Source organism: Pollachius pollachius (assembly GCF_949987615.1).
Source record: "Pollachius pollachius genome assembly, chromosome: 5".
Taxonomy (NCBI): Eukaryota; Metazoa; Chordata; class Actinopteri; order Gadiformes; family Gadidae; genus Pollachius; species Pollachius pollachius.
Genome location: NC_136938.1, coordinates 26823868 through 26846781, shown reverse-complemented (window position 1 = coordinate 26846781; position 22914 = coordinate 26823868). Strand labels below are relative to the sequence as shown.

Sequence of the window (22914 nt, the reverse complement as noted above, 5' to 3'; positions counted from 1 at the left end):
AATTCATTGATTATTTTCTCCTTATCCTTTTTAATTGGTCTCCTTAACCACACCTCCTTTTAAGCACATAAAGTGTTTCTTTAATGGTAACATTAAATTCTCACCTTTAAATCAAAATAACCTCCTCTCCATGGTTCTTTTAATGTGCTCACCTTTAACACCTCCTATAATCTGTATTTTTCTTTAACTGGTATCCTCATGTTCGTCTATCACCCAGCAACTCCACGCTAACTCAACCCTCAGAGATCACTCTCCTCACACTTCCAATACTATGTAGCACTTCAAGAAATACTAAATAGTATGAGTATACGCTACACGTGAACCTCTTAAGATGGCTCAATTTGATTGGTTCCCTGTCTCGGGATATTGGGCAATATCCCATGATTGAGCTTTCAAATTCGGGATGTTTTTTTCATCGCAGAATGTCCCACTTTGTTTGCTAATAAAAACAAATAAATCCCGGCACCTTGTTTAATTCGAGTGTTCACGTGTAGTATATACTAAAGCAAATTTTCACCTCAGGCTCCGTGAATAGTGGGGAATAGCCCCGTCGACCTTCGGTCTCGGGGGCTATTCACCACTATTCACTTTGCCTTGGGTGAATAATTTTTAATTGGAAGAGTGAGGAGCCCTGTCCTTCGCCCCTCGCTGGCTGACTCACTCCTCGGAGAGCAGGTCTTTGGTGAGCTTGGCCTTGTCCCGGAAGCAACCCAGAGAGTGCATGCTCTCCAGGACATCCGGGTCGATCTCCTCCAGGGCTGCCAGCATCCTGATGGCCACCTTCCTGGGTACCGGCTGCTCGGGTTCGGGCTCGTTCTTCCCGGCTCTGAACGAGGACGAGGAGGAGGAGGAGGAGGAGGATGAGGAGGAAGAGGACGAGGAGGAAGAGGAAAGAGAATAGGACGAGGAGGAAGACCAGGACGAGGAGGAAGAGGAAAGAGAATAGGACGAGGACGAGGAGGTGGACGAGGAGGAAGAGGAAAGAGAATAGGATGAGGAGGAGGACGAGGACGAGGAGGAAGAGGAAAGAGAATAGGACGAGGAGGAGGAGGAAGAGGACGAGGAGGAAGAGGAAAGAGAATAGGACGAGGAGGAGGAGGTGGACGAGGAGGAAGAGGAAAGAGAATAGGATGAGGAGGAGGACAAGGGCGAGGAGGAAGAGGAAAGAGAACAGGACGAGGAGGAGGAGGTGGACGAGGAGGAAGAGGAGAATGAGAAGGAAAAGAAGGAGGAAAAGAGTACGGAGAAGAAGAAGGAGAAAGAAAGAAAAATCAGCGCTTCCATGGCAGGATGTGGAGGATGGTGAATGGCCTGTGACAAACTCAGCAATCGGGACTAATTAAACCGCTCCTTCAAAGCCACTCAGTTGGTCCTCATTGAAGCATTTCGTTTTTTATGACCACGGTGGTCCGGAGTGCGATTCTCGTCTTTCCATGATTTGCTGGTATGGATTTTTAAATCGGCAGACGTATGTATGCACGGAGCCTGGGAAGGCATGTGCACACATGCACACACTCACGCACACACACAGTGGGTAATATATAGGAAGGTCTACTTACAGATACCATGTATGCTTCTGGATTTGCTCTAACTGCAAGAATGAGAGAGGGGGGAAAAGCATTCATGAGATACAGCAAAACACACATATTTCAAAGGCGACTATTTCCTTATTTTAAACATCACATCAAGATGAATAGTACTAATGCTGGAACCATTGGGGTTAATACAGTTCATAGCCATCCATAAACAAACACCTGTGTTGTAAATGGTTTCACATCACAAACACGTTACAGCGTGTGTCAGTTGGGATGGATGTGCTTGCCGCGGTGCGGTCGTGTGAGGCAGTGGGCGCTCCGGCCTACCGTGAGCCTCTTGGTGGCGTCCACCTCGATCATGCCCCGCAGCAGGTTCTGGCAGTCGGGGGGGATAAAGTGAGGCATGTGGAACACGCCCAGCTTCACCTTCTCCAGAAGGTTCCTCAGGTTGTCGTCGTCGAATGGAAGGGCGCCCTGAGGAAGAGGAGGAGGAGGAGGAGGAGGAGGAGAGCTCCAGGTTATTAGCAGCTCCTGTTTCAGCGCAAGCTCAACGCTAGCACACATTCCTTCTCAGACTAAATGTTAAATAGATAAATAATAGGCCTTTACACAGCACTTTTCTAACCAGTGGCCACTCAAAAAGCTTTACAATATTCCCTAACTTTCACCCATTCATGCACACATTCACCCATCGACGGCGGTGTCAGCCACGCAGGGCGACAGCCAGCTATTCAGGAGCAGTCAGGGTGAGGCGTCTCGCTCAGGGACACCTCGACACTCGACACAATTAAAATGAATTTACAGTATAAAAGCCCAAAACTGTAGCAAAACTACCAAAGCAACCTTGTGGCTTTAAAGTACACCGTGAGTGTGGAGCAGTTGGATTAACAGATCATCTCATCGTCAATGCATATCCTTTTTTTTTTACATAATATAAGGAATATAATAATAGTTTGTCATGTATGTATTTTTTGTTAATTTAATTGTTGTAGGAGGATCCAATATGACTGCCACATTAGCATCACTCATGCCAGCCAACCAACAGGCCTCGGTGGTCTCTCAGTCGCTGGGCAGGGTAGTTTATAATATCCTGTGTGATATGACTGATGTGCTTTATCCTGATGGAAGAGGGACTGTGTGGAGGAGACACATGCCAGATGGCCGCTGACACTGCGTGTGTAATCCAAACAAAGGAGACAGCGAGGAGATTTATGTTCGCATGACGACAGTGTTGAGTATTCTCTGTCTTAATCACACAAGATCAGTCTCTCTCTTGATCACACTCCACTGTAGTTTGCATCTGTCTGTGGTAGCATGCAGCACACACGGTCGATGTAGGAACTGCTTCGGATGTGATGAGCACATTCAAAGTCGATCGTTTCGTTAATTTTAATGATGATTTATATCATGATTCACATCACATTTGCATGATGGTTAAATATTGTGCTGAACTGTTACAAACTCCATATTGGGCAAGTTGTTTTTATATAATGACTGTAAAAGCCTGATTCAAACCCTGAAAGATAATCCACCATAATGACATGTTAAAAGGAATCCAGCATTATCCTATTCCCATGTTTAAACGGACATCAGTGAAGCAAACTGAAACAGCTGCAGTATCATGCTTGGAGCGAGGATTTGAAGGATAGATTTCACTCGCATGCAGCACCAGCGGATGAGGTAGGGTGTCCTGTAGCCGCGGGGGTTGCATGTGAGCCCACCGTATTAAATAGATTGAATTATATTTATAGAATAATAATAATATATTATATTTATTGAATTACAAAGAAAGGCTACAAAGATGGCTCTACTCAATATGTAAAAATATATATATATATTTCTGTGTCAAAGGGAAAGTTAAAGTTATAAAATCAAAACCAGGTTGTCAACACAGAAGCTGACATTATTGCTTATAAAGTGTTCAAAAGATGAAAAAGTAAATGACAGGGAACACCTGCAGGCTCCTGCCATAAAGTATTCACACATGTTTCATTATTAATTAAATTCTAACAGGAAAGCACTTGATAAGACAAAAGGTATGATATAGTGCCTAGATATTCATTTTGGTTGTTCTAACTCTACAGAAATGAAACAAACATGGATTTGGACATGCAGTTCAACTCATTGCCCAAGAGCCTACATTCTGACTCCGTAAAGAAAGTATAATGGAACAGACAACGTACTGCCAATGTGAGTTGGTTTACATTCTAATGTATCTGTTATTATAAATCGTACTCCTTCAAGCTACAGTGAAGTGCTGCCCCTACCTTCCATTGCCAAAATATCTAAATCAAATCCTCGATGAGTCAACCACTTTTCTCTGTCTGCAGCGATTGTTGCAAGTGCACCAAAGCACTCTAGATCGGTCTTTTATAGCAGTTTTGCAAGGATCTTCCCCTATTTGGTCAAACCAAGACCCGTATTGATACGCAATATTTTCTGGTCCGGTGCAACTTTTCCCGTTCACAAGGAGAAAGGCAACAAAAGCACCAATCTGTGGTCGTGGTGAGTCAGAGACCGTTACACACAGTTACCATGGTCGCGGTCGCCAGGTCAACGGTGAGCTGTCACTTACCACTAACAGTGCAAAGAGGATAACCCCGCAGCTCCACGCATCTGCTTTCCTCCCATCGTACTTCTCTCCCTGGGGAGAGAGAGGGCAGAGAGACATTGATGAACACAGAGAGAGAGAGAGAGAGAGAGAGAGAGAGAGAGAGAGAGAGAGAGAGAGAGAGAAAGAGAAAGAGAAAGAGAGGGAGGGAGAGAGAGAGAGAGAGAGAGAGAGAGACACATTGATGAACAACGAGAGAGAGACAAGAACGAGAGAGAGAGACAAGAACAAGAAAGAGAGAGAGAGAGAGAGACAGAGAAAATGAGAGCAAGAAAGACAGAAAATGAGAGCGAGAGAGAGAGAGAGAGAGACAGAGAAAATGAGAGCAAGAAAGACAGAAAATGAGAGAGAGGGAGAGAGAGAGAGAGAGAGAGAGAGATTTTATTTGTAATATTTGTAATACTGTAATGCTTTGGCAACACTGTTTGGTTTACCAATAGTCATGCCAATAAAGCTTTTTGAATTTGAATTTGAGAGAGAGAGAGAGAGAGAGAGAGAGAGAGAGAGAGAGAGAGAGGTCAGAGAGACATTGATGAACATCGAGAGAGAGACAAGAACGATAGAGAGAGACAAGAACAAGAATGAGAGAGAGAGAGAGAGAGAGACAGAGAAAATGAGAGCAAGAAAGACAGAAAATGAGAGCGAGAGAGAGAGCAAGAATGAGTCATTCAGGTTACGGATGCTTCTATGCTTTGATTGCGGCCCTGTTTTTTTCTCAGTGCAAGAGCACCACCACACAGACTGACACGGAGAGACACCGCACCTTCCCTTCAGATAACACAGTATGGGTCAAGTGCACTACCACACACCGAGAGGAGAGTTCGGGGAGAGAGCGAGGGGAAAGAGGACACAATGAAATCACAAAAGCTAAGAGAGAGTGGTGATATAAGAGGCACTGTGGAGAGTGGCCTGTAGTGTGACAGAAAAAGGAGAGGAGTGCACTTACCCTGATAACCTCTGGGCAGGCATAATGTGGAGATCTTCGGGGAGAGGGGACGCACACACACACACACACACACACACACACACACACACACACACACACGCACACAGAATTATGAAAGAGTCAAGAGTATTCGCAATCGCCCGCACGAAGCCCCCAGCTTTTTGCGGTGCATACTACAATTAAATTACGAAATATACCACACACAAGCACACAGACACAAACACACATGCTCAAAGCTCACTGAGAGCAGCTTACTAATGAGCAATAGTCCTGATACCTCGATATATGGTGGTTTACCCTTTGAGTCGTGTTCCATTAACCCACTTGAACAAAGTGACAAAACATGTGCAAAGGACTAATCAAACAGGGCATATTAATGAGGAAACAGGACATTCCCCTGGGAAAGGCCACTGCATCGCGGTTAAATGAGCTGCAGGTGAGATGGATTCGGTATGAAGGAAGCCAACGCAGAAAGAGCAGAATACATCGAGACTTTAAAACAAACGACCAAAGACACGACACCGTCCTCTCTGCTCCCTCCCTCCCTGCTCTCCTCCGAGTTTAATTCATACACCTGGGATTGACTGGCGAGATGTACTCCCTGAACCAATCAAGGAGAAAGTGCCCCTTATTGGTCAGTAATGAACCGGGGGCGGGCTATAATCTGAACTGGCTCGCAGTCGACTCGAAGCAGGTGTACTCACAGAACGTTTCACTCGCTAATAGCTGACTGATGGCTGTGCCATTTCTAACAAATTCAAATTAAATAATAGCTCTTAGATCTTACCTACAGCGGCTTTAATGTATATCTGCATACACATGTGTCCAGCAGATACAATGATGGAAACATGTGGACACGCACATTTCAAGGAAAGATTTTGCTTTGAGATCTGGTGGTAAAGCCTTCCAAAGATAAGTTTGGAAGATCCAAATCTGTAATGATCTCAGGACATCGTCATCTTTAAAAATAATACATTCAAACCCTGATTCCTGGTCTATTCTGTGTGCGTGCGTGCATACGTGTGTACGTGCGCTTAGAAAATGCGTCAGAGAGCATGGGTGTGTGTTCTGTCAGGGTGTCAGAGCGTTTTATCAAACGCACTCACCACGTAAACACGACTCTCGGTGCAAACACACACTTCATCACTGTCAATGTCATCCATCGTTATGCTAATGTATGCAGAACCGGTCACTTCACGCTGTTCCAAAACAGTTTTGTCAAAATACGCTAACCACAAACTAATTATGGCCAGCCGCAGATTTCATCACATTTGGCTCGGGGGGGCAAAGGGATCGGCAGTTTTCTGTAGCGCGACATTTAATAAATTCCATTAGCGTCATGTCTAAACTGAGGTTACTGAAAAGCACTCCGTCTGATGTGGTTATCTACGGAAAGATACATCGCCCCCCCCCCCCCCCCCCCCCCCCCCCCCCCCCCCCCCCCCCCCCCCCCCCGCCCCCCGGTGTCCGGTAAAGGAACGGGCGAGTGCAGTGCAGCGACGTCATCGACAGAGGGTCATGTGGTCAGCGAGCCCCATTCAGCGTTCTCACTCAAAGGGTTAGCAGTGAGCTCTGCATTCCCATAGCGCAGTCGTTCTCAAACAATGTTCTGCTAGTGTACCCCCTCTAAGATATTTTTTCAGCTGAGCACCCCCTTCATCTTTTTGGTAGCAAAGAAATATACCAACATAAATAATGCATGTGCGTTCTATTTGGCAGTGTAAACATGAACATTAAAAGGGTGCAAATACTCACAATTACGTGTGAAACATGGGCCTGCGGCATTTTTTATTTTATTTTATTTTTTTCATACCCCCTGCAGTACTCCAGAGTACCCCTAGTGGTATGTGTACCCCTAGGGGTGGTCTCCATGCAACCGACGTGCTACCACACACACACACACACTTCTTTGAGAATGCTACCACACTTGGGCCACGAAGGAGTGTTGTTGACCTGTCTCGGCCGCTTTGTTTGCTATGCGCGGCCTGGTGCACGCCCGCTGACAATAAACACAACATGGAGCCAATTTAAAACAGACTTGCTGAGGAGGGTTTCGCAAATATGGCAATATGTATAAAACACATCATCTTGACACCACATCATTGTCTTCTTCTTCATTATAGAGATCCCCAGACGTCACTGTGTCCTTAGTGAGGCATCGTTCTGGCGGATGGGTGACACCCTCAGGCCCCTGGCTGACCCCTGGATGATTTTAGTGGCACGAGGCTAATGAGCGCAATAAACGAGGAGGCGGCCGGGGCCGGAGCGACTCTGCGTCTCGTCTGGTGTGAAACGCTACACAATGAAGATCTGCCGTAACCGAGTTTGACTCAGACTATGATTGGATCTGAAACCCACTGACTTCCTCCAAACATCCCCTCCCCAATGTTTAATCTACCAGGCAGAGTAGAGCACTCTGTGGCCGGTTAAGATAATCTTGACTCTAGACTGCTGATTCTGATTCTAGAGATAACGGGCAGATTTGTTATCAATCGGTCGTGGAGTTGGTCGAATTTCAGTGGACCGAGATTTTCTGTGGTTGACTACCGCCCTACGAAGCACAGACGCGCATGTTTCAGCCTCGTTGAGCCTGCTCCAATCAGTGTGCTCACATTGAGTGTGTTTGAATAATGCAATGCATTCAATCCTCCAGAGTGAGTGTGATTGATCGTCGCCATCATTGGCATGCTGAAGGGAAAGGGATTCTCTGGAGAAGGAGGTACCTGCTATCGTCAAATAACCTTTTGAATAGAACAGAACCAAGGGAACTAAAAGCTCTGTTCAAGTAAAAAGGTAAAAAGGGCCGGCTTAGCCAATTTGTTTAAGATCTCTTCATAGGGTAAAAATCGACTTAGCTCTACACATATAGTAGGTCAGCCTCAGCTAGTTTCTGTAATAAAGAGAGATCAGGTCAGATACAGCAGGAGACATGTACCTGGGGGAGGGCACAGTGAACTTACAAGATTCTACAAGCTTTTCCTCTGTAAGACCGACTGCATCAGGGCTGCACCGCACACCTGTGACATTTTCCTCTGCGATCCATCGGTCGAATCCGCATTAAGAGCTTTGGGTCCTCTGACAGCCGCAGAGTGTGGCTCCCTACAGTGGTTCTCAACTGTTCTGGGCTTGGGACCCACATTTTACCTTCGTCATTAAGTTGCTACCCTGCCTTTTCCACAATTCAAACCGATCTAATTTATTTCTCAGAAAGGGGGCTAGTAAAAACAATGTCATTATGACCTTTTTTCAAAAATAAATGAACCAATATTTTCATCACTGCATTCAAAGCACATGACTCTCATTTTTTCAACCACACACGCGACCCATTCAAAATAAGTCTCTGCTCTGGAGGAACCTCTGTGGAACTCACCCACAGCTGGTCTCCAGCAGGCTGTCCCCGACCTGCAGAGAAGCCATGCCGAAGTCCGCTATCCTGATGTTGTTCTTCTCGTCCAGCAACAGGTTCTCTGGTTTCAGGTCTCTGTGGCTGAGGGTAAAGAAGGGAGAGAAGCAGATGTTAAAGTGAGGGTCATACCTGTGTCTCAGCTTCTCATACAGTATGCGATGAGAATAAGGGCAGGGGAGGTGTGTTCCCCATGGTTAGGCCCCAACTTTGTGATCCTTTGTTTTTCCGCTTGCACATGTCGTTGAGTTGAGTATGAGCGTTATAATGAGCAGCCTTGTGTATGCCATGGTGTTCGACTAGAAGTGTCCGAGAAGCTTAAGCCCGTCTCTGATGCAGCCATCAACATGAATCACTGTGGTGGATGACGGAGCTCCCCACATCTACACACATCGTGGTGTGAGGGTTAGGGTGAGTCGTCTGTGTCCCTTCGTCGTGGCTTCAAAGTAAGAATGGACTTCAGTGTTGAGAAAGTATGGGACTCGGATTCTGGGCTTATTGGAACAGTCACATAATCGTTAGGGGAGACTGGCAAAAATGATTTTTACCCCTTTTTCTAAAAATAATTGTGTATTATTTTGGAAACAGTGACACAATGGAATAGAACACTATTTCCAAGATTATAGAAGACATACAAAGACATGCAATTAAGACAATTAAACACAATTTTGGGTTCACTGGCACTTTAAAATATTATGATGTACGTCTGGGAAAGGTTCCATTTTCGCAGCATCAGACAAACCACTCGCCTGCGTATGATAGCGTGTAGCGCGGAGCTAAGCCAATTAGATGATAAAGAGCAGAATCCAGCCGTACAATCTTTCCTTTGTTCACTCTGAATGAACAAGACACCAGGGCCCATTCTCAAGGGCAAACACCTTATCTTCAAGGCGGAGCCTGACTTGGGCATCTTTTGCTGATGCGTGAATGCTCTTTGACCAGGCGCGTACGGGTGGGTCACTGAGGTGCTGAGGTGTCTCTGAGATGGAGGGACATCAGAGCATCTGGTGCCTCTTAAAGGTTGAATCAGCCATGTTGGCCGACGTCACTTCTGTTTGTATTTGAAGTGAGATCCCAGACAAACAGAGCCAGCTCGCCCCTCCCTTCCGTGTTTCGTGCATCCAGTGAAAACGATCACGAACGCAGCGCAAATCCCACCCACCCCTTGTCGGTGATTGGTTGGAATACTATTTATTTGGGTTTTGAGTGGTTGGTAGTAGCATTTGTTTTTGTCTACGATCTCGGAGCATAGGCTACTTACAGAGACAAGGTTTTTTGATGGCCTGCTTATTAGGGCAGGCAGCTAGCGCATCGTGAGGAAGATCAGATGAATTTGATCATTTATGTTTCGGCCTAACATCGCTGATACAACCTTTAAGAGGTTCTCAGAAGAAGAACCCAGTGATGAAGAAATACCCTGGCTGCATAGTATACAGTTCACACCTCTGTAGCAAAGAGTAGCGTTTCTTAAGAGATCTTTCTTCTTTTAAACCCTCTGAATGATAAGACGTAGAGGGCATCTGCGAGCAAACATGTTATCTCATTACGGGACCTCAAATCGAAATTGTACCGTGAATGGACATAGACAGACCTTGATGATTCAGCACTACTGGCCTAACGAAAGAAAATAAAAACGTCTGTGAATGCACTGCTAGGTGCAACATCAGCAGAAGGCCTGGATGTTTTATGGTAGACATGTGTAACATCTCAGTTCGGATGGCTGACCCAGAAGCTGCTGACCAAGGTAACTCCCACCGCCCATGTTAGGAACAGGAACACCCCTCCTACGCACTTATTGTATATTGTACGTCCTGGAACTTCATGTACGCGATTATTGTATGTTGTATGTCCCTGCACTTAAAAATAGTATTCAGCATGGTGTAGCGTCTTATCCTAGCTGTATTTGTTGTATACGGGGAATGGGTTAGCCTAGTGATGGTTGGGGCTTGGCACTTGGTTCTATGAACATCGCCGCTGTTCTCTTCCTTCTGACAAATGTACTACAGGCGTACTACACACCATATGGAGTGGCTGTGGCAGAAGTCGAGGGCAGAGATGATCTGTCTGAAGAACTTGCGGGCCTCCTTGGGCGTTAGTCGGCCCTTCTTCACCAGGTAGTCGAACAGCTCTCCCCCGGACACGTGCTCCAGCACCAGGTACCTGTGAGGAGAACAGGGGGGGGGGGGGGAATGTAAATGGGCTGCGTTAGGTTGGTCCTGTGTAAGGTTTTAATTGCGTCATGTAAGGTTTAAGAGCACCTATTATGCTTTTTCGACTTTAATGACCCATAAACGCTGTTGTGATGATTTATAGTCATGTTTAACCGTACTTAACTGTCAAATAATGACGTACATGCATTTAGACGTATTCCCTGCTGAAAGTCTGGGGTGGCTGTACAGAGCGCTAAACACTAGGGACGCCGGTCGCGATTCACTTGTTCAAATTTCCGGGATTTATCTACGTAGAACAATCCGGATATTCCATGCATGGTAATGCTGCAACATGCTCTTCCGGAAGGTAACCAATCACAACGGAGTGGGGTTGGCAGGAGGGGGGGCGAGGGGGCGGAGAAGGACAAAGCCGAGTGTTGACAGAGAACGCTGAAAGCGCCCAGATGAGAGGAAGAGTTTCCCGAAAATCGACATCATTTTTTGCAGTGTGATTCGTGTCAGGTTGCTCTATAGGAGTCATTAATAAGAAATTAAGACCAGAAAAGTGGTATAATAGGAGATCTTTAAGGTACAAGTGTAAAGGCTGTACGTTAAGGTACGACTGTGAGGGCCGTAACGTTAAGGTACCACTGTGGGGGGGTGCCTGCACCTGTGTGGGGGACGGGGGTGAATGAGCTGCGTTAGCATCCCCCCCGTGTAATACATTAACGGCGTCATCCATAACAGGGGATTTTGGACTCAGAGCGGCTATATTAGCACGGCGGCACGCGGAAGCACGGTGTAAATCAAGGGACAGATCCCCCAGACGTCACGCTGGCTCGGCTAAACAGCGGGCGCTGGGAATCAATCCGTCTTCTCTCCGCCGTTTCCCCCGCGGAGGAGACTCAGGCTGATCTCACGTCTGAGCGGGGAGCTCAGTGTTCCCCCCCCCCTCCACCCAACCCTCTCCTCCACGCTCCTCTGAGATGTATTAGCAGATTAGGAGCTCTGCTCAAGCGTTGCCCTGTCAAAGGGCTTTTTCTCCCGTTCTAATGAGAAGCATACATGATTTGTGAGCGTTTGCGAAAAATCCTCATCCGCAACCCTAAGTGACCATCGGGCCCTGACGCGGCGAGATCGCTGGGAAAACAAATCCCACGCTGCGCCGCGCTGCGCGGTGCGTGCCTTTATCAAATATTGAACAGTGCGTTTAGCGGTGGTGGTGGAGCGTGCGGTCGCGGCGCGGATAGAGGTGTACGAGGGGTACAGATGAAGGACGCACGACGTAGAGACGCCATGCCGGTGGAGGTTAAGTGCGGGAAGGCAGTGGAAAATTACGAGATCTGCTACTTCAGAGTGCTTCAGATGGCCGGATGGATGAGGCCTCTCAAGAGTCCATTTTAACTTGTGTTTAATAGATGAGATGCAATTAGCTCTTTATTAATCCCAGGATGAAATCATTTTATTTAAGGTATTTATTTGTTAACAAAATGCGCAGCAGAGTTGGCATAATTAGTTATATAATTGTTTGGCTTTTTCCATTAATAGCTTTGGTTATTATGAAATAGATGAAATGATTAGGAATGAAAGGTTGTTTGTGTTGTGCCAGTTTAATAGTGGTTTTAATGGTCAGTATATTTTATAATGCAATTCTTGTTAAAGACCGCAAAGTAATTATAATTGTATTACGAGCAGCTATAACAAGAGCTATTTTTAGATAGTCTTTATCACACACTGGCGAAGTTGCGTTCACACCCCAGGCGTTTCCTAAAATGAGTTTGCTGGGAGCCCATTTATTTTCTACCACAGTTAACATGGTGAACATGTTATGCTTGCCGCCTGGTTGCGTGTCTTGGGCCTTACCCATTGCTGAAAAGCTATTAGCATAATGGCTAGCAATCAGCTAGCTCAAATTAAATCAGTGTAATGGGAAAACGACTGTTGAGTGTAAACATAAGGATTTGTACTTACAGATATTTTTTATTTTCATACACGTCATGGAGTTTTAAAACGTGGGGATGCTCTATCAGTTTTAGAATGGCTATCTCCCGCTCCACCTAGAGAGAGAGAGAGAGAGAGAGAGAGAGAGAGAGAGAGAGAGAGAGAGAGAGAGAGAGAGAGAGAGAGAGAGAATACAACAATTAAGCAAGCATGACATTTCCGAATACATGATTAATAAGTCAATGTCAATGTATTAACAGATCAACACAAACCACTCAAACTGATCAAGTTACAGAGAGCGGTAGAGAGTGACAAACAACCGCAGGCAGAGGGGAAATATAATTAAGAAACATGATCTGAAAACTACAGAATCAATATCTTGTGTGGGTATGCTAATGCGAACGCTCACACACATAATTTATATTTTCTTATTTGTGGGAATCCAAGCCATTTCTCAACATTTTACCTCAATTTAATTGTATAACAGTGTTTTTGACATCAATTGACTTAATTTCCTTTTGGGTTTTCTATTTATTTATTATAATTAAGTTTTTGTAAATCTGTAGTCCATAATAAATTGTACTCAAATTAGTAAAACAAGTAAGCAGATTGTGTAACAATCCCAGCATTTCCAGACTTAAAGACAAAGCTGACATTCAGCCTCAACTCAACAATTCATATCAGCCACATATGTTCTAGAAGTACTCATTACAAAACATGCATCCAATTATAAGCATACATTATCTTACTTTGGCAGTGAGGTCCATTAACGTTAAGAGTTGTAATTAGAGTGCCCATCTGATCACCTGCCAATAATATCCTGCAGTCATAGCAATCTCTGCACTGCTGGAAAGAAGCAGTAGCTACTGCCACCTGTTTTGTGACTATGTTTGACACTCGGCAATGACAGTTCTTTGAGTTGTTATATCGGATTTCTATAGGGTTGATGGTTGCCAAGTGACCTGTCAATGCTGCTGCATCTATGTTTCCTACGTCCTACTTCTCATTAATTTGACTAAAGGCCTGAGCCCTCTGATACAACTACACTCAGTCCATCCTTACTTTGTCCAAGGATTTCTCAATGACTCATTCTGAGAGGGTGCACTCTGATTGGTCAATGGGTTGCAGCAATGAGTCACTGGCCGGACTCTACTGACAGCAGTCTGGAGATGAAATGTATTTCTGCTTGGCTTTCAGTGTTATTAGTGTGGTTGCTACTGCGAGCACATCTCAGTGTTTCCCCCGGCACTGTCTGGTTAAGGCGGCCGCCTTAACAACAATAGGGCCCCGCCTTGACTACCAATGTATAAAAAAAATCTATATATTAGGAAAAAAAAAATTATAAATATTTTTCAATTATTATTCATTAACAAAGTATAAAAGTCTCGTAGGGAAAGACAACGTCCGTCCATCAGGTATAAAAAAATAAAGTTAAATAATGCATCAGTAATACCGTTCACAATAATGGTCGTGCCATGGAATTGAAACGGAGCCCACCCCCCACTCCCCCCCACGCTCCTTGACTACCTTGACTAAGACATTTTCTGGGGGAAACACTGCATCTACTATACTTCTTAAGTTTGCTTTATTTCGTTTGCCTGTTCTGTTTTTTGTGCAGTTAACTGCTCCTGCATACTTTCAGCTACAGAAACCAACTATCAAAACGTCCAGCTCTTTAAAGACATGATGGCTATCTCTCTGCGTTTTTTAACTGTGTGTGTGTGTGTGCACACGTGTGCGTGCGTGTGTGTGTGTGTGTGTGTGCGTGTGTGTGTGCATTCCTGTTTGTGCCTGTGTGTGTGTGTGCATGTGCTTTTGTGTTTATTCGTGTGTTTGTGTGTGCGAGTCTGAGCGTGCGTGTGTGCGTAATCATGGGGTGCGCTAACATATTTGAACACCTTGGACTTAAGATAGCCGATCTATAATGACTTGGATTGGGCTGTTGACTCAGGCGACATCGGCGCCGTTAAACAACAGATCAGATTGTCAATCAGAGACCACGCAGCGACCTTGTTCGCTGCGTTCAAACACGTCCCACAGGAAGTGCTTATCAATGGGAATTTCCCATTCCTGATCGGCCGATACCGGGTTGGTGGGACGCCGCAACGTCCTGTCGCTGATAAACGGCGAACCTAATCCTGTCCCTGTGTGACTCTACGGAAAACTTTAATGCGTGGTGTTTTAACAGACGCCAAATAACCTTCCGAAGTGATGGTGGAGGGAGATAGGGAAAACTTGGACATTTCAAATAATTCTGTTTTATACTGTTGCAATGCCGCAAAGCTGTGCACAGTAGCAGCACCATCAACACATTTCATGAAATTATATTTAAAAAATTGTACATGAATTCATTGTTGGCACATTCATCGTTCCATATAATGTAATTCCGTTATTTTTTATTGTATAGATAAAGTGGTAACGTTACATCATATACCAAACGATTTTAGAACAAAACAATGTAAAAAAAATAAACGATGAAGGTTCCAATGACAAGCGCCGGATTGGAATGGAAAGCACACACACACACACACACACACACACACACACACACACACACACACACACACACACACACACACACACACACACACACACACACACACACACACACACACACACACGGCTGCGGTCCGCTCAGTCCTCCTCTGGGAGGGACAGCTGCTTGGTCACCCAGGACATCATCTCCCTACTTTGCTAAGTGCCGTGCCCACGCCGGGGTCACGCTGACGCGGCCCTGAGCAGGTGCACAACGACACCTCTCAGGAGCCGGACTCGGAATGGAAGAAACCGGAATAAAAATAAATAATAGAAATGGATTCCCAACAAAGCCAGCGTTCTTCAAAAGGTCTGTCACGGCGAGCCAGAATCTGGCAGGAAATAAATAATAAAATGGCCCTACTCTTCTCCCACACACTTTAATCTTTGGCCTGGCAGTTTCACCAAAACCAGCCTCTGTCACACTTACTTTCCCCCCCCATCTCTCTGCCATGACAGCCCCCCTCCCAGAGCAAGGTGGTGGGGAAGAGCGGAGGGTGGAGGGGGTGGTGCAGAGGCAGACTGGTAGCAGAGAAAGTGGGCTCCGGTAGGAGTTCAAATGAATTACAAAAATAAACCTTGTTCTCAAGACTTTCATCTTGATGCCCTTCCCCTCCTGGCTGGCTCCGAGACCTCTCTCAGGTCCTCCGGTTGGCTCGACCTTAGATGTTTGCCGGGTAGAGTTACAGCGAGCGCCTCATGGGCTTCAGAATGACGCGGAAATAAAAGTTATTTCCGCAGGAAGGCAACGTCCGGAGGCGTTTCCTGCATTGTCCTTCAGACGATGGAGCTGGTGAGTCAGCCCGCGTTAAGTGACGAGAGATGTGTTGTAATGTGTAACCTCCTTCGTCAATGCATTCATTTGATGAGGAGTAAAAAGAAACCCAACTGGATTTGAATCTTGTGCAGTTTACAATATGAATATGACTGTTTTTCCCCCTGTATATCAGGCATCACATCCTCTTGTGCCTGGGCTGATTCAGGCTAAGCTTCAGTGGAATACTGTTTGCATGTCTCAGGGAACGTCCACAACGTGTCTTGAAGCCTGCCACCCCTAGCTATCCATCTCACAGTCATTAGAACTGAGCATGAGAGACATGACCTCATGTTCACCAATCTATCGTTCTACTCTATGAAACACACTAGCCTAACCCTTTGCTAGGTCTAATTTTATTCTCACACACACACACACACACACACACGCACGCACACACACACACAGAGGTAATTGAGACGAGTACAAGATAAACAGCCATTAACTACCCCCTGCACCTCCAACCTTCTCCGTCAGACACAACAACGGCATTTATTATGTGCGATTATGACCCATATGGAGCGTTAATGGGAAGTAATAAAGTACTGGGGGGGGGGGGGGACCTAGAAAACATCAATCAACCAACAAGACGCTTGTCACTTCATCGTCCACAGCGTCATAGATCAGTACACGGACCCTCCACCTGTCCTTTGTCCCAGGAAAGCTGAGGTCTCCCTGTGATCCCCTCCCCTCGCTACAAGTCTGGCGGAGGTAACATCATCCTCCCTCCCTCTCCCCTACATCCTCCCTCCCTCTCCCCTACATCCGTTCACCTTGATTATCCCGGGCTCATCCCACCCGCGGCGCCGCGTTAGCTCTGTGTTCATTATCATTAAGACACTCTTAACATGTAAGCCTCCCCACCACAGAAAGTGCATGAGAGAGAGAGAGAGAGAGAGAGAGAGAGAGAGAGAGAGAGAGAGAGAGAGAGAGAGAGAGAGAGAGAGATGTAGAGAGAGAGAGAGAGAGAGAGAGAGAGAGGGAGGAGAGAGAGAGACAGAGATGGAGAGGATAGAGAAGAGAGAGAGAGAGAGAGAGAGAGAGAGAGAGAGAGAGAGAGAGAGGAAAAAAAAAGAAAGAAAAAGGGAGAAAGAAAGAAAGAGCAAGAGTGAGACAGAGAGAGTGTGCCAGGGAGAGCTAGAGAGTGAGATGAGCGAGAGAGGATGAAGATGACGAGGGATCTGCCATGGCGGGTAAGTCCCTGCACATAGTTGACTACATGAACAGAAGAGAAAAATGGCTACAGGGATTTTTCTGTTTGCTGTTTTTAGTTCCGCCTACGTTGTCCTCTGAGCAATGCAAGCAGTGTTGGGCTTCTTTTTTTTTTTTCACCATCCCTTTCCCCGTCCTTCTATTTAAAGTGTGTGTGTGCGTAACAGCAGTCGGGCAGATGGGCGGTGATGACTGCAGGAGCGGTGTGTGTGTGTCACGAGGGGTCGTCACGGTTACGTCACACAAAGCGCTGCAGCCGGAGTATGCATGTTGAATAACTGACTCAGGTATCGACGGATTTGATTCACCCCTCGTATCGATCCACGGCAGAGCGTTCCACTCTATTAAACCCCCACTCCCCGTCAACGCACACGCTGCATGTATATTCGATTACAGATGCGCGCGCACACACACACACACACACAGCAGATTTCATTCAAAATGGCCGATATTGGTTTCCTGTGGCTTCATCAACCCTTCCTCTTCCTCCTGCCTCCATGACTGAGTTAACAGCTCCGTTCGCGATCGCCGCTCTTAATGAATTATGAGGATCCACGAGGGTGCGGTGAGTGGCTCTCCAAATCCCCATTTAATTGAAACACGATACGGGGCTGTGGGGCACGAAGGGCGGGAAATTGGAACATCCGCCCAGTAATCAAACCCCCATCTGTGGCTAGGACGGCGGGGCGAGCCCGCGACCAGAGAGAGGCTGGAGAGAGAGGGGGAGGCTCCTGCCGAGGGATTCCAATCACGGGCCGCACAGAGCTGCAATCAGGGGCGGCCGGTGACTGCCTGCCTCGGGTTCACCGCTGAACCCTGCATTTATTTATAGAACCGAACACTGGAGTGTTTCTAATAACGCCAAAAAGATGGGTTGTCCACTGTACAGGCACCATAGGAGAGGGAATAGGAATAATGATAATACAAGGAGAGGAGAGGAGAGGAATGGAGTGAACGGTGAACCTGGGAGTGGGAATGTGGTGGGCTGACAGGAGGTCAGCTGCACGTTAGCTTGTGGGTTCTTCTAGCAAGACAGAGAAGGTGAGTCAGACACGGCTACCAGAATATATGAGAGAGAGAGAGAGAGAGAGAGAGAGAGAGAGAGAGAGAGAGAGAGAGAGAGAGAGAGAGAGAGAGAGAGAGAGGGAGAGGGAGGATCTCAGAGGCTGTGTTCTCAACCATCTTGGTGGGAGAGAGATAGAGGTAAATAAAGAAAGAGGTAGCAAGGTAGAGAGAGAAAAAGAGAAAGAGTGAGGGCTAGAGAGAATGCAAGAGTGAGAGAGAGGATGCAAAAGGGGGAGAGAGAGAGAGAGAGAGATTAAGAGAAAGAGAGAGAGAAAGAAAGAGAGAAGCGAGCAAGAGAGAGAGCGAGACTATGTCAGAAAAAGCAGATTTAGATCATGAAGCCTCAAAACAATCAAATGCTCTCTTCGTCTGTGTTGGACGCCAATCGATTCCTTCATGTGCGCCCCCACCCCGTCCTCTCCACCCTGCACTCCTCCGCCTCTCTCTCGGCGGCTCTCAGGCCATCGACCACGAGAGACACCGACAGCAATCAGACGAGCTGCAGACACCCCATACCCCATGGATTTACATGTATACACACGCTGGTGATACAAGGCAACAACCCGACACCCACAGACACACACATACACACAGTCGCTCCACAGAGTCAGCGGAATTAAGTGTGTGTTGACACCATTAACTGAGGCAGCTGGTCGTCGGGCAGACGAACTGACTGCTGAGGCCTGAGAGGGCAACCGGCACGTACACACAAAATCACATGACACGCACACACACAAAATCACCTCACACGCACACACATAAAATCACATGACAGCCACACACAAAATTTCTGACCAACCCAGACATAAAAACACGCACACAGACTTGATTTTCTATTCACGATTATTGTTATTCCCATGATCCCGTATTGCCATGATAACTATCAATGCTGTATATGCATCGCTCTTTAGTGTTTCGGGGACCACCAACACAGCCCATCGTGTCCCGAGGGTCTTAATGTGGTGCCCATCGTGTCCTGAGGGCTCTCTCCCTCCCCTGCTGCGATCCTGCTGGCAAATTTAGGAATCCTACTATGGCCACGCCAATACCCCGAAAAGACACGCCTGCCTCTTTTCTGATTGGTCCGTTACACAAGCCATCCCTATCTTTGATTCTACTGTCTATGGATTTGACTATCGCACTTTTACTGGCTTGATATTAGCTGCTAGGGTTAGGGTTAGGGTTAGGGTTCTTTTGTGACGCTCTCGAATGCTCAAAGCGAGGGTACCGTAGAGTTCTAGTTAAGTGTCCACTTGAGTGGCATGCAACCCGGCCAATCACAGAGTAGGGCGGGTCTTGGCGTGGCCATAGTAGGATTCGTAAATACGCATCCTAATGGGGGTCTGCTACGCTCGCTAGCTAGCATCCAGCTAGCTAGTATCCAGCTAGCTAGCATCCAGCTAGCCATGTCAGCGAGGTGGCGGCTCCTGTCTGACCGCTCCTCCCGGCGTTCCTCTCTAACGAGCGTTCCCATTAGCCCGGGCGGGGAGTGGCGGGCGGCAAATGTCAGCCAAGACGCCCGCACCTGACGGGGGGGGGGCAGGAGGGCGCGCCCATGTAAGGTGCTGATCCCCGCTGTCGCCGGGGAAATGTCACCGGACAGATGTGCGACCACGGGGAGACATGCGCCATGCGTCCGTTTCACAGCGTGTCACCACACACGGCAAGGCACCACACACACACACACAGACACAAACAGACACAGACACAGACACACAAATACCCCCCCCCCCCCCCCCCCATCTGTATAATCATATGTACAGTAGAAGCGATATCCGAGTGGCTGTATTCCTTTTGGGGGCTGACCCACATCCACCTCTAGATGTTCCTGGGGCAGGTGTGAAGTGTGTGTCAGTGTGTGTGTGTGTGTGAAGAACGCCATGGAAGGAGATTATTTGCATGCAAATCTTGTAAACATAGGCCCGGGATGCCACCATGAAAGGGGTGGAAAGGCTACCTTAAACAAAGCTGGACCTTTCCCAAATGTCAAACCACAAGGGGGGAGGAAGCAGCTGGAATGAATGCAAGGGACGACCAGGGCTGGAAGAAAGGCAATATCAATTTTTATAGATATAATACAGCAATATCTGCTTTATTTTGCAGACTTGATGGATTTGCATTGAGAGAGGAAAAAAAGAAGCAATCCATGTTCCTTTGCCCCCCATCCCCCATCCCCCAGAACCCCCTCCACCAAAAGCCAATCATTCCCAGTTGCTATGACAACAAAGGGCCCCGGCATCTTGTAAAATAAGACAAGAAGCTGGGAAGATTAAAGGAGCCTGCTGGGGCAACCCCTCTTCTCCCACACACACACACACACACACACACACACACACACACACACACACACACACACACACACACACGCACACACGCACACGCACACACACACACACAAGGATCTTTCCATCTACAAGCACAAAGATCCCCATCCAAGAAATAAAGACAGAACAGACAGACGGACGGACGGACAGACAGACACATCCACCACCGCTACCCCCATCTGTGACCACATCAAGGTGGGCGGCAGGCATCTCGACAGCCAATCACTGCTGTCCGCTGGTGACACTCCCACCACGACCCGTCAGTGCTAATGACCAATTAGGCGGAGCTAAGCGGCGCATCAGGTCACGGTGTCGAGTGTCTGCCGACGCCTCCGTCACTACAGCTGCTTCTCATTGGCCGATGCCCTGAAGGGAGCAGTCCGCCGCTACAGGCATCCCTCATAGACCGCATTCATCAACAGCCGAGCACATCAGCGCAAACATTTCACTCTGGGCGAAAAGCTGAAGGAAAGGTGAGGAGAAAGAGATAAGTGGCACAATTTTGTTGAAACTAGTATTTTTGTTTGGGTCGAAGGGGGGCGTTATATAAAGCTATGCCCTGGTGTCCCTTGTCTGTCCGGTCATTGCGGTGTAGGAATACATTGTTACATGGCGTCAGAAGAGCTGAATCCCATCAAAGAGGGCGTCAGGGGTCCTGAAGACAGACGTTAGTAAAACGTACGGTTGTGTAAAGTAAATGCCCTTTTACACTAGGTACATAATTAAAAGTAGTGATCGACCGATATTTTTTTTTTTCAGTATTGGCCGGTATTTATTTATTTATTTATTTATTTATTTTTTCGTGATTTACAGACAGTTCAATAAATGTTATTTTTTTTAAATTGAGACATTGTAACATTTGTTATCATCATTGTGTCTTTTTTATGATGTAAATTGAGGGAGGCTTAGCCTGGAAATCCAGACCCACATCTAGAAAGCTGTAGGGTCTGTGAAAATATCATTGGATAACACTATGACCAATCAAAAGAATACAAGGGGTGATGTATCCAGACCAGTGGAGCTAACCAATAGATAAGACTCCGGTACCAATAGATAAGCCGTATCCGGTAAAACAGTAACGCTTTTGGCCCGCCTATATTGATACATCGATGTGATTGATTAATGTTCTGGGCCAGGGGAGGCCCAGAATATACACAAGTATTTTGCTCATTCCCAGAGTGACTCGCTGAGCAAATTCATATTGTGATCTCGCGAGAACTCTGGATTTCCAGGGTATTATCGGCTCCAAATATTGGCTCAAGAAAATCGGTATCGCCGTATCGGTTATCGGCTAAGGCTGATTAAAAAAAATCGGTATCAGTCCTAAAAAATCTGTACCGGTCGATCCTTAATTAAAAGTCAAGAAAATGCTAAATAATCATTTGATTCAGACAAGATTTGAATATGCCGCAATTGGAGGAAAGGAGAAAGAGATAAGTGACATTATTTAGTTGAAACTGACTTAATAATGGCTTCATTGGCTTAATAAATTGAGCTTCTTCTTCTGAGATTTGGGTATTTTTGTTTGAGTTGTTTCTTTTTGTTCGTCAAAGAAAGGAGCCATTTTGGTTGCGCTTCCATTCTTTCTTCTTAAAGTAGTTTGTTGTTATTGCCCAGTCGTAAAAGCCTCTCCTTGGGATGAAATCGAACGTTATGCTTCCATCATCAGGAACACTACCGCACATTAACTTGTTAATGTGCATTAGTATGTATAAAGGCAGGTTTATTGTTGTTTGGAGAAGGCCTCTCATTCGTTTCCACACTTTTCACACGATTCAACACAAACTTAGATTGAACATAGTTATTTTCTCCTGCTTGATGGCACACTACAGATATAACGATTGCGGTTTCAGAGTGAGAGAAAGTGAGAGATAGAGAGAGAGTGTAAAAGGTCACTTGTCCGCCCCCACTCTGATCGAAAGGCTCTTGGTGGAGCCTGCGAATCACACCTTCACGCACGCGGTAACACTTCAGATGACCTACCTTCATGAGCACAGACTCGCTCAGCTTCTCCCGGTTGACAATCTTTATGGCGACTTTCTGACACGTGACACAGTGGATTCCTAGCTTCACCAGACCTGAAATAAAACACAGACACAAAGACACAGACAGAGAGTGTTATTTTAACAACAATGAGAATGAAGCCTGAACATAAAGCTATAACAATACACCATTTGGAACGTGATTATCCCCAATATTTTAAGACAAGACGCCCAGATTCTGACATGAAAAGGTACAGCGACTCCCAACAGGGTTTTTAAACAACCGTGTTCACCCACGGTAGGACCTCCATCACGACAATAAAATGTTTGAATAAGCGCCGTTTCCCCCCACACATGTACAAACAAGCCATCTCTCATTCTCTCTGCATTACTCTG

General features: G+C 46.4%; 1 protein-coding gene across 1 annotated transcript in view; it reads right to left on the bottom strand.

Moving 5' to 3' along the window:
- LOC307075831 (serine/threonine-protein kinase BRSK2-like) overlaps positions 1-22914 on the bottom strand; it is a gene marked incomplete at both ends in the record, with an annotated part of 76699 nt that overhangs the window by 17181 nt on the left and 36604 nt on the right. The window contains 9 exons of the mRNA XM_079736541.1: positions 662-826; positions 1560-1591; positions 1863-2009; positions 4111-4179; positions 5093-5126; positions 8463-8579; positions 10515-10655; positions 12617-12702; positions 22520-22614. Of these exons, the coding sequence (XP_079592667.1) occupies positions 662-826; positions 1560-1591; positions 1863-2009; positions 4111-4179; positions 5093-5126; positions 8463-8579; positions 10515-10655; positions 12617-12702; positions 22520-22614 (886 nt within the window). The remainder of the gene's footprint in view (positions 1-661; positions 827-1559; positions 1592-1862; positions 2010-4110; positions 4180-5092; positions 5127-8462; positions 8580-10514; positions 10656-12616; positions 12703-22519; positions 22615-22914) is intronic.